The 13,093-nt window shown below is 35.7% G+C and overlaps 1 protein-coding gene across 1 annotated transcript in view; it reads right to left on the bottom strand.

The window, feature by feature from the left end:
* Positions 1 to 209: 209 nt before the first annotated feature.
* KYNU (kynureninase) overlaps positions 210 to 13,093 on the bottom strand; it is a 106,345-nt gene continuing 93,461 nt past the window's right edge. Inside the window, exons 13-14 of the mRNA XM_053669623.1 lie at positions 3,888 to 4,118; positions 210 to 1,217 (exon numbers count right to left, since the gene is read on the bottom strand). Of these exons, the coding sequence (XP_053525598.1) occupies positions 1,083 to 1,217; positions 3,888 to 4,118 (366 nt within the window). The 3' untranslated portion in view covers positions 210 to 1,082. The remainder of the gene's footprint in view (positions 1,218 to 3,887; positions 4,119 to 13,093) is intronic.

Below are 13,093 nucleotides of genomic sequence, written 5' to 3'. Positions count from 1 at the left end.
CATCAAATGTCTTTCTTTTATCAGGGAGAGTTCCCATTTATCAGAAAGAAAATATGATAACTTTATATAAGAGACATCCTTGAAAAATGATTCAGAACCCAAGAGTGGGTGGAAAAATTAATTTACTATGTTTCAAACAATAATTATAGCAATAAGATAAAATAGAGTAATAAATATCAGATCACAGGCAAATAATTATGAAACTTTTGTTTTTGTTATATATATATCATTTTTAATTGGAACCAAGATGCTATCTATTCATTATGATAATTATGCTAATATCAAGAATGGTAATGGGGAAGAATGGCCAATAGCAATTGTAAGAAACAGTTGATTAAAAATTGACTTTTCTTTCACAGATGTTAAAATATTATTAAAAAGTATACTAAATTAAATAAAATAAGGCATATACACACACCAATACTGATTTATGTTATTAGATATATTTTTTTGTATGGACTGTGGCCAAAAACATTTGAAGGCCACTGCCTTTGAAAGAGTATTTTCTGTTCTTTAAATTAGAGGTAGATAGAATATTGCAAAATCATACATATATCAGACTGTTCAACTGTGGTTCTTATAAAAAAGTCTTTGGGAAATTAAAACTAAAGTAATATTTATAAAATTGACACAAAATTCATATATATGATCAAATAGTCAAGTTATAAATTAAATCAATAAAAATATTTCACTGACCATGAAATATACAAGCTAAACAAGATTGTGAGCATAATATTTGGCCCACTGAAGACCTTTATTCACAAAACACCAAGAAATTAGCCATAAATTTCTCAGGGACATAGACTCATAAAAGTTGTACCAGATTTTTTTGTGAAGTATACAATTTATTGCTAGCTATGTGTAGTAAGTTTTCAATACTTCTTTTTTTTAAGATTTTATTTATTTATCTTTAGAGGGGAAGGGAAGGAGAGAGGGAAAGAAACATCAATGTATGGTTGCCTTTCATGCGTCCCCTACTGGGAACTGGCCTGCAGGGAACCGGTCAATACTTCTAATAACTAAAATGAATAAAAATAATGAAACAATCACAGAAGCTTTTGATATCATTTGCTTAATTTGCTCTAAACACTGCTATTTTTTTCTTCTGCAGCATCAAGTACAGAATTGAGCAGATTGATAAATCTATAAACGTCATGGAAAGAATTGTAGAGAGGAACTGGGGCCACTCGGATGCCATTTGGTTCCCGCCTGTCACACTGTGGGGGGAAAGTAAAGTCACAACAGTTAGCATTATTCTCATAATGAATATCTGAATTAAAGACAAACTTATATGTAATAGTCATATGGATTTCACTTTAGTTAAAATATAGTGTTTCTTGTTGCTTGAAACCCTCCTTTTAATTATAACTAAAATATTAGTGGGTTACTATAAAATATGCAAAAGTACTTTCTGAAGTCCACTCAGCAATCATTTTTTAAAATTTATATTTATTTACTTTTAGAGAGGGGACAGGAGGGAAAAAGAGAGGGTTGGAAACATCAACGTGTGGTTGCCTCTCAGATGGCTCCCACTGGGGACCTAGCCTGCAATCCAGGCATGTGCCATGACTGGGCATTGAACCTACTACCCTTTGGTTTGCAGGCCCACATTCAATCCACTAAGCTATACAAGTCAGGGGACAGCAGTCATTTTCTTTATGCATTTAATAGAGCATATAAATGATTTGTCTGTGGGGAGACCCTGGGGAGCCTGGAATCTTTTAAATGAACTTAAATGAATGAGTACTAGACACTATTCTGGAAAGGTTTAGACAATTATCCTTGCATTGAAATCTCTAATTCTTAATCTTGCAGGAAATGAACTGACTGAATTTTTGGCATAGGCCCTGAGAAGAAAATTCATTTGATATGAGTATTGAAAAAGATTTATCTGCTGAGATGGACTTCCTAGGATGAAAAAAGGGCCTGGTTTATAGATAAGAATCTGGTGACCATTAGCGGACTGGGGCTCTTCACGCAAAGTACTTGGTACACCGAGAAACACTTCAGATTAAACTCTTGGCTCCCCACAGCTTGTTTATGCTATCTGAGTCAACAACTGGGGGGGACCCCTATCTTTCTATGAACAGAATGAGACCTGGCCAATCCATTTAGAATAGCACAATTTGCATCCTTATTTTAATCTGCACTGACCAATCAGAACTGCACAATTTGAATGCTTTATTTACATAAAATGGACATAATTAGAAACCTAGGTGGAAACTTCCACTATAAAAGTCAGTCTCCCCTTTGTCAGGGAAATGGTGAACACAATTTAGATTAGTACCTGAACCTGTATTCCCAGGCTGTATCTCCTTTTGCTCAAATAAATGTTTTTATTATTTATTACAGTGTAAAATTAATTTTGTTTTATACTGAGACTGCTGAAATATTATGAAATGGGCCAAGAGAAGTTGGCTGAGCCTGAAGATCATCACAACTATCTTAAGAAATATCCACTACAGGCCAGAGAGCATAGTAAATGGTTTATGTGTGTAGATCCATTTAATTCCCATAACAACTTCTTGAAGAAAGTTTACAAGGTGTGTCCAGAAAAAGCCAAACCATTGTTAATGTAACAAGAACAGTTTGTACCACATCGATGTAACCTGGCAACTAAGGAGAATGAACTGGAATGAGCATGTGTGAACAATGACTACTTCACTGTACTAGTCAATGGGGGTGGTAGACACCACTGAGTGAGCGTATGCATTGTGTGGCAGTTACAATCAATATGATTGAGCGAGCACAACAACAAATCCTCATCAGAGTTTGTGTTAAGCATGAACATTCCTCTGTGGAAACTTTGGATGATTCAGAAGATCATGGGCAGCTGGTGATCAGCAGCTTTATCACAACAATGTGCCCACTCATGCATCACGTCTTGTGAAAGGGAAGAGATTTTAGACTGTCAATGAGATTCAGGAAAATACAACAGGACAGCTGATGGTGACTGCAAGAAGTGTGTGAGGTCCCAAAATACCAAATTTGAAGGGGACTGAGGCATCATTATCCTATATAAAATGTTACTTGTATCTACTTATCTTCAGTAAATGTCTCTGTTTTTCATATTGTGTGGCTGGATACTTTCTGAACAACCTCACATTTGCAACCAAAAAACAGATGTTAACTAACTTGCCCAAGAGCATATAGCTTGCACACAGCAGGGATGGGTTTGAAATGCTGATATCCCGACTTGTGCTTCCAGAATCTGTGGTGACCTCTTCTAAAAGTTTCAGAGGACCACAGGGGTGGAACGGTCCCTAGATTACATTCTCACTGGAAATAGATTTGTTATCACCATTTTTTCCTGAAATTATTCTGTTAATACTTACTAGCTTCTTTCAAAAGACTGAGAAGACCCTTCAGGTCCAAAGGTTAAAGAAATTATTTTATACAATGTTAACATTCCTGAGATATGTCCATGTATATTTTATGACAAGTGACAATGTTCAAAATAAGTTAGTTTAATCAAACAACAAAATAAGACTGACTTCTTTTTCCTTCCATCATATTGAATTGTTCTTTAATTCTGTTTATTCAATAAATACATATTAGGAATTTTACTAGTAAAAATGGCTTAAAACATATCCTAATTATGATGAAACAATATTTGCTGCTCAAGCTATAAAGAAAGTGAATGAATTACATAAAGCTGTTCTCTATATGTAAAATTTGTAGTTTCTTCTCTTTTATCTGAGATGACAGATCTCCGTGTCTTTCAATTAGCAAGTGCTGAATATTTAGTTGGCACTTAATTTATCCTTACTAACTGTCTGATTGATGTTAAATAACAAGCAACAATGAATGAACCAAATAATCCAGATTTTACCCCTAATGTGCAATGCATAGAAAACCCTAGTAGTAGAAGCAAAAGATATACTTACAACCACTCCTCTTTTTTCTAGTTCTTGAAGTACATGTGTTATTGGAACAGAAAATGATAATGTCAGCTGGCAGCCACGATCCTTGATGTTGGATGGTGTAATTATGTTCACAAAAGGTTTCTTGGTTTCTGCTTTATCTTTTCCATAATAATGCTTGATCATGTATTCCAGATAACCAGTAAGCAAAATAGACTTTCTTCTCAATGCTTTCATGGTTGCTTTGTTAAAGATCTGTAGAACGAGAAACAGTCAGATAAACAATGTTAATCCTTTGATTTACAAAGAAGTAAAACTAGACTGTAAATCACACATAAAACAAAGAAATGACCACATTTAATATCTCCAAAACTCATCCCATTTTAAACAGCCTTTTGTAAAAACATGTGGTCTTTTAAGTCTTTTCCTACTAAAAATAAAGCTGATATAATGTTTCTTCAGAGTTATTTTAAATTAGCTTAGTATAATTAGTATAAGCATCCCCTAATAAATAAATTTAAGTATCATAAAATTCAACACTTTCTCCAAAACCATTTGTTACAATCATAACAAAGGAGACTCTTTTTCTATTGTGATAGAAAGTTTGGTCCACAAAACGATATAATAAGAAGTACATGTGCACGCATTATGTGGAAGCTGGTGTTACAAATGTTATTCAGAACTGTTTTGCCAATTCCTAAATCTCACCAGTTCAACATTAAGAAAACAAGCAGGTAAATAGTAAAGCTAAGTTTTATCAGACAAGAAGGCAAAAATGTTAGATGATACATTTATTCGTTCTGAAGCAGCAGACTTTCTTTTTCTCCTTTTTTTTTCTGTTTTTCTTCGTTCATCATTCTTTTTCACCGTTAAACTCTAGCACTGGTCTGAAAGCACTGCAATTCCCTGCCTGAGGTGTCTTACATTAAGATGAGTGACAAGGGCACACAATAACTGGTGTTAGATCATTAGAGGTCAGAACAGACACGCTTTTCTAGCTTATTCCTTCAGGTCAAGTAGAGTTTAAAAATACATCCTACATCGAAGAGCTGAATGAACTTCAGACAGAGTGTGATGCACTGGCGTGCTACTTACTGTCCCTTTAGTCTATCATGTCACGCCACAGAGCCAACACAGGGTCATTTGGTGATAGCTAGACTTTATAAAGCCTGTAAAAACACTTATGTCTGTACACTCATATATGCACATATGTGTGGGCAGGCATTCTAATAAATCCCAAACAATTTAGGCCTATATTTTCTTTGCTTTTATTGTATGGAGGCTATAGATTTGGCTGAAGGAGAGGAAGGGAGTTGCAGTTTTTTTCTAACCTTTATTTTCTCTACAAACAATCATTTGAAAAACAAGACAATTTTTACCAACCTGGACTTTCTCACCCAGAATCACATATCCCACTGCTACTTGCATTCTAGTTGGATACATATATGACAGGCATTTCAATATAAACATATTCAAAACTGGATTCCTGATATTCCTCCCAAAGTCACTTCCTCCTACAGCCCTCACCTCCTCAGATTTTGACAATTCTCTCCCTACCAGTTGCTCAGGTCCATCACTTGGGTGTCACCCTTGACTTTTTTATTTCCCAAACAATTTCACACAAGTCCATCTGAAAAACCTGGCAGCTCTATTTTTAAAATACATCTAAAGTAAGACCACTTCTAACTACCTGTTTTACTATGTCTCTGGCCTGAACCACTCATCTCCCAAAGGGAGGATAGAATGGCTTCCGTCTCTCCTGCCAACCAGACCTCATAGATGATGTCCACAGCCGGGAGAAATGTCAGCTACAAGTAAAGATGGTCTCTGTTTCAGCAGGCATCTGAGAGCCCAGTGAGAAGGACACAGTAATGCCCTCATATTCATGGTGTTTTCCCTGCCATCAAAGGTCCAAAAATATTACATAAAAATTCCAGAAATAGACCATTCATAAGTTTTAAATTGTGCACCATTCTAAGCAGCATGATGAAAACCTGTTGCACTTCTCCTCTGGCCCAGAATGGGAGCATCTCTTTGCTCAGTGTTTCCATGCTGTGCATCCTGTTCCTTAGCACCATTCCCACACCAGACTGACGGTCACGATATCACGGTGCTTCCAGTCAAGCAAGTCTTTGTTTTACTTAATAATGACCCCAAAGTGCAAGAGTAGTGATTCTGGCAACTCAGAAATGCCAAGGAGTTATAAAGTTTGTTTTTTAAGTGAAAAGGTAAAAGTTCTCTTCTTTTTTAAAAAAAAACTTTATTTGATTTTATTGATTATGCCATTACAGTTGTTCTATTCCCCCCTTCATTCCCCTCCACCCTGCACCCTCCACCCCCACCATTCCCCCCTTTAGTTTATGACCATGTGTCTCAAGTTCTTTAGATTCTGTATTTCCCATACTATTCTTGCCCTCCCCCTATTTATTTTCTACCTACCGTCTATGCTACTTACTTTCTGTACCTTCTCCCTCCTTCTCTTCCTCCCACTCCCCTGTTGCTAACCCTCCATGAGATCTTCATTTCTATGTTTTCTTCTTAACAAGGAAAGAAAAAAATGGCATGTTGAAGTGCCTAAGATCTATGGTAAAAATTAGTTTGTGAAAATGTAAGAAAGAAAAGAAACTATAAAGAAGGTGAGCATAGATGTTTTGAGACCATGTTTGCATAACTTTTATTACAGTATATGAGGGGTACCCCCAAAATTTTTTTACTAAAAAAATTTTTTTACTAAAAATGGTGTATTTATCCTTATATGTTTTTACTAAAAATGGTGTATTTATCCTTATATGTTTAAACTTGTCAATTCCAAAATACTCTCCACTGATGCAATATTCCTATCAAGACACTTTTCCACTGCTCAAAATTTGTGTACTTGATTTTGATGCTTTTTATTGCTTCTGCTATTTTTTGTTTCACGTCTTTCACCTGGGCAAAACAATCTCTTTTGAGGACTTCATTTCATCCGGTGAATCAAAAATAAAGTCTCTGGGGGTAAGATTAGATGAATAGGGAGGGCGGGGCACAGGGGTCATGCTGTTTTTGGTCAAAAACTGCTGAACACTCAGCTCGGTGTGGGCAAGTGCATTAATAAATTGCCCACCATGAAATAGACAAATGCACTGAATCTTCAAAAAAAGTCACTGAAGCTGAATGCAGCCTCTCACAATGGCTGCTGGTGCACTGATACAGATGAGTTCCTGGACACTCACCTAGTGGAGGAAGCCTGTACTGCACCGGGCCTACCTACCAGAAGATAATTCTGCTTTCTTTCTGGGGGAGTGGGTAGGGATGCCCACTTGTACTTCATTTTTAATGATTTTAAAGTATATTTTATCGATTACACTATCCCATTTTTCTCACCTTTATTTACCTCCACCCAGCACTCCTCTACCCTCCAGCATCCTTCTCCCCACTTTGTTCATGTCCATGGGTCATACATGTACGTTCTTTGGCTTCTTCATTTCCTATATTATTCTTACCCTCCCCCTGTCTATTTTGTACTACCATTTATGCTTCTATTCACTGTACCTTTTTACCCAATTCCTCACTCCCACTCCCCACTGATAACCCGCCATGTGATCTCTATTTCTGTGATTCTGTTCCTGTTCTAGGTGTTTGCTTAGTTTGTTTTTGGGTTCAGTTGTTGATAGTAGTGAGTTTGTTGTCATTTTACTGTTCAGATTTTTTTGTCTTCTTTTTCTTAGGTAAGTTCCTTTAATATTTTATATAATAAAGGCTTCGTAATAATGAACTCCTTTAACTTGACCTTATCTGGGAAGCACTTTATCTGTACTTGCATTCTAAATAATAGCTTGGCTGGGTAGAGTAATCTTGGATAGAGGTCCTTGTCTTTCATGACTTTGAATATTTCTTTCCAGCCCCTTCTTGCCTGCAAGTTTTCTTTTGAGAAATCAGCTAATAGTCTTATGGAAACTCCATTGTAGGTAACTGTCTCCTTTTCTCTTGCTGATTTTAAGATTCTCTCCTTATCTTTAATCTTGGGCAACTTAATGATGATATATATGCCTTGGGATGTTTCTTCTTGGATCTAAAATCTTTGGGACTCTCTGAGCTTCCTGGACCTCCTAGAAGTCTATTTTCTTCACCAGATTGGGGATGTTTTCTTTCATTATTTGTTTAAATAAGTTTTCAATTCCTTGCTGCTCTTCTTCTTCTCCTCCTCCTCCTCCTCCTCGCACCTCTATGATTAGCATATCGTAGTGCTTAAAGTTGTTGGAAAGGCTCCTAACCCTCTCTTCATTTTTTTTGAATTCTTGTTTCTTTATTCTGTTCTGCTTGAATGTTTATTTCTTCCTTTTGTCCCAAATCATTGATTTGAGTCCCAGTTTCCTTCCCTTCACTGTTGGTTCCCTATATATTTTCCTTTATTTCACTTTGTGTAGCTTTTATTTCTGCCTTCATTTCTTCCTTCAGTTTTCAACCAAGCTCAATCATTTCTGTGAGCATCTTGATTACCAGTGTTTTGAACTCTGCATTAGACAGATTTTCTATATTCTCATCTCTTAGTTCTTTACCTGGAATTTTGATCTGTTCATTTGGGCCATATTTCTTTGTCTTGCACCTGTGACATTGTAAGGGGCAGAGCCTTAGTTATTCACCAGGGTAAGGCAATCCTCTTTGCTCTTGTGGTGCTCTCTGTAGGGGTTGGGTCAGAGGGGGAACAATGACTCTTGCTCAACTCTCACCCCACTTTCTGTCACTTTCCTCACTTCCCACAAGCAGATATGCCCTTTCAGATGCTGATTCGTGGGTGGGTGGGTTTGTATACATTCTAGGACCCTGTGGGCTTCTCCAACATACTCTCCTGTGAGACTGGGAGTTCATCCTGCAGCTGCACCTGCATAGGTTTTTACAGCCAGAGGTTTTGAGTCTTTAGTTTCCTGTACTGAAACCCTGGGTTTCATGGTCTGTCTTACTCCCTGATGCTCCTCCTGGTTTCTCTATGTGTGAATGTGGGTGCTTCCACTCTACCAGCCCTTGCCTTGTCCACGCAGCCCGCTGCCTTCCCAGGTGTCCTGTCCACCTGTCTGCCTGTCTCCATCCCTCCAACCAGTCTGGATGAATGCTTATCTTCTTGGTTGTCAGAGTTCTAAGCAGTTTGATTTGGGGGTAGTTTTGCTTGTTTTTGGTTTTTAAATTGGTTGTTGTCCTTCTTTTGGTTGTATGAGGAAATGAAACATTTAGGCCTCCATGTTGGCCAGAACTCCCCACTTGTACTTCTTAATGATTCCGGTAACCCCAGTTACATGGAGTTTGGTAGGAAGCAGCTCTTCATGACCTTGTTTAAGACAGAATGTAACACATCTGGCAAAATGAGGACTCAAGGAAATCCTCCAAGTTTTAGAACAAGTGAGCCTGGTTCAAGAAACAGCACTCTCGTAGAGTACAGGGGCATCATCAGGCAAGACGTGGCCCACCAGTGTTTTGACTAGCAGGTTGGGAAGTTCAAAAACTTAGAGGATATTTTTGAAGCTTCACTTGGGAGACTAACAATTATTTGAAGAAATTTTAATAAATAATTCTGGAGAATTTTTTTGGTTCTGATGTGGGCCACAGAAGATGCAGATAGGGGCAATGTGTGAAGTCGTACTTTTAATGTTCATTTGTGCTCATAGGTTAGCAAGACTTTGGGGAATATTATTTAAATTCGTACTTTTTATAAGAAGTTTTCCTCTTGAGGATTTATCTTGGTAACTGGAAACCATTTTTATAACAAATATTTCAGGTTTAACTTGCTGCTATTCTTTGTTAACAACAAAATAACTTAAATCTAAGACTATTTTCCCTTTTATAACTACAAGGGTAGCTGCATTCTTAGATGCCCTAAAGGTCTTCTCACAGAGTACAAAAGTCTCTTCTGAAACATCACATAAAACTATCAAGGTGGGCTAATAGGAGGAGTTAACAGATAATAAAAGAGGAAAAAAGATCCTATTTTGGTCTTTGCTTCTTGCTATTTCTGTGCTTTCAGTGCTGGAATAATATTTTTTTAAATAAAAAGTAACTTGAAAATACCCAGTTTATAACAAAATTCTGGGCAGAGTTTCCTCTACTTGGGTTTCTCTCTCTCTTTCTTTTTTTCTTGAGTAAATGAATGCAAAACTAGAAAAGTTAGATAAATTTAAACAGAAAAAAAGTAAGCATAGCCTGATGATTTTAATTGTTATATTTTTTTCTATTAAAGTCCTAATAATGGCTCCCTAATAACTTTCTGTGGCAATACATAATTTCTTCTGACTTCCCATGTATTTTATTTGAATGGTCCATTTTTATTTTGAAGCTATTTATTTCATTTTAAATTTATGTCCTGGAAGGCTCCAAAAGTCATTTATACAAGTGTATTTCTACATACAAATATGATCTTTCAAAATATAATATAGATATCCTTTCATTTCAAGTTAGTAATTAAAAGATCGAGGAGACCTCTGAAGTGCTGTGGTCTAAACATCTTCACTTTAAAATCTGAGGCAAAACTATGAACAAGTAGTTGTCATTTGTATAAGCCACACTTAGTGTCCACATGAGGGGTGAGTATTTGCCAACTGGCTCCTACTCTTGGGCTCTTTTCCTTGACCTACAATTCTTTTAAAGGTATTGCATAAATGATTTAGAGGCAAGAATATAAAGAAAAAGACAGTTTGATATTGATTGTAAGGTGTTACTTTGAAAGTATCGATCAAATGTATGTAAACAAAGCCATTTTAATCTTTGTTTGAAAATCGTACTGTAAATTTGAGATCATGGTCATGAACACTGATTCTTATGCATAGAATCTCTCCTGCAGTTGACAGTTGGCAGTGTGCAATATATTTTGAAAGAGAAGTGGGGACAACAAAGAAAAGTAGTTTTATTCACATATTTATTTATCTAATTTACTCAAGCTTCAATTATATATGTTTTACATGCAATAACTTTTAAACAAAGTAAGTATCAGCACAGGTAATTTACTCATGCATACTGACATGGCAAACTCAAAATCATCTAGAAAGCAGAATAGTTTACCACTAGGAATAGAATGGGAAGCAATGGAATGTATGAGTTTGTAACTTCAAAATTTTGAAATTTATGATGTGGAGAAAAATTTTCTTTAAAAAAGTTTTCTTCAACATAAGGTTTGATTACTTAAATATAATTTTGCTTAGAATATAGCCTCAACAGTGAATGAATGACTTCAGTAAGTATTTCTATGAGGCTTCAGAGAAATACTTAGTGAGCCCTAGCTGGCGTGACTCAGTGGATTGAGTGTCAGCCTAAGAACTAAGGGGTCACCAATTTGATTCCCAGTCAGGACACATGCCTGCGTTGCAGGCCAGGTCCTCAGTAGGGGGTGCATGAGAGGCACTGACACATTGATGTTTCTCTCCCTGTGTTTCTCCTTCCCTTCCCCTCTCTCTAAAAATAAATAAATAAAGTCTTTTTAAAAGAAAGAGAGAGACTTAGGTGATAAGAAGCTCCAGGGAAATGTACCTCCCTCTTCTGGTGGCTCTTAGGTCCTTTTGCTAGGTTTAAGTTAAAATTAAAGAAAAAGAGAAATCAGTCTTCCCATTTTAGCTGATAATACAAACCTTGTCTAGGTGACTAAACTACTCTGATAGGAAACTAGTGGTAGGAGAAATAAGAATCTGACTCTTCCCATTGCAGAGGGGCAGAATCCTTCCTGGAAGAGCCTGCCCACTGCAGAGGAAATAGCCAACTGGAATGTCTAAAAGAAAAAGTCTTGATATGGATGAGTACTTACAAAGATAAAAAATAAGAGGAAATAACTTTAGGTACTAGGTTTTTCCTAATATGCCTTTGTGTCTGTTTCAAATAATGTAATTCATTCTCCCTGATATAAACTGGCAAAGTAAGCAAATCTTTGTTTTAAAATGATTAACATATTTTTATAAATGTATATTATAAAAAACAATTCAAATATCATTATTTAATTTGATAAGCATATTCTCCCCCAAAATATACCACCGAATAAAATCTTGTTCCTCGTTCTATTTTAACATTTAAAACAAAGCTAAAATGTTTGAACAGCACAAGTTCCATCTAGTGGTCAAACTGAGTACTGGGCTTTTTTTAAACTGGGATGGAATGAAATGAGTGGATTATCAAAACCTAGTGGTAGTTGTTTAAAAACAGAAGAACTTGGCACTGCTGCCCAGTGGGCAAAATGAGAAACTGCTATATATAAATGTTGACAGATTCCTAGCATTTTAGGTTCAGAAGTTTTGAAAGTCTTTATCCAGTCACTCCACAAATGGTTTCCTAAAATATTATAAACTAGATTATTTTAGGAGGTTTTACATTTTTTAAATAAAAATTTTATTTGAATAGCTATATATTTGAAATATCTACTGAAAATATATATGGTCACTTATATTTTACTGAAGTATGTGTATAAAAATATATAGTTTAATATACCTATTAATATTATGATATATTATATAACTATTAAAATACATTTACTTAAATTAATTTAGTCTCACTCTGAAATCAATTAATATTCAAAAATTAGCTGGAATATATAGGTAAAGATACATATGGAATATATAGGTAAATACATATGAACATCTAGATATATAGAAATAGGCAGATTATTTATGCATATCTAGGAAAATAAATTAATTCCTTGGAAATTATTATTTATGGTAAGAGTAACTTTATTTAAGTAAATAAATATAAATGAATTTAAAGAAAATATTCAGCCAGTAAAAGCAGAAATTATATATGGATATAATGGCACAGAAACCCCAATTTTAAAAAGTTACAGGACCTCATAAAACAATATTACCCAATCTTGGTTTTACTCTGACTTTTCATACATTTTTTTTTTAATTTTCCCTCCTTAAAGCTGGTCCTCCGATAGCTTCGTCACACGGCACTTTCTCAGCTCGTTGGTTCACAGAACTAGAAGAAGCAGACTCCCCAGTAATCACAGCATCGTCTGTCACATGGCGCTTTCTTAATGAATAAATATTGAATGATTGGATTAATTGAGAATTAACTACTGAATGTTTATTTTGTACATAGAGAGACCAGTAGAAGATTAAATAACCCATTCAAGTTCACACAAATTCGAAGTGAGATTAAAAATATGTCTCCCTTCATTTGTTCTGTTTAACATTTACTAAGTGCCCAGCATTCAGCTAGGGACTGGGTATCTACACAAAAGGTAACGATTCGCACACAGTCACTGTCCTACAGGAAGAAACCAC

This window comes from Artibeus jamaicensis, unplaced genomic scaffold (genome assembly GCF_021234435.1).
Source record: "Artibeus jamaicensis isolate MK-2021 breed Jamaican fruit bat unplaced genomic scaffold, CSHL_Jam_final contig_1621, whole genome shotgun sequence".
Lineage (NCBI taxonomy): Eukaryota > Metazoa > Chordata > Mammalia > Chiroptera > Phyllostomidae > Artibeus > Artibeus jamaicensis.
This window is presented reverse-complemented; position numbering and strand designations above follow the sequence as displayed.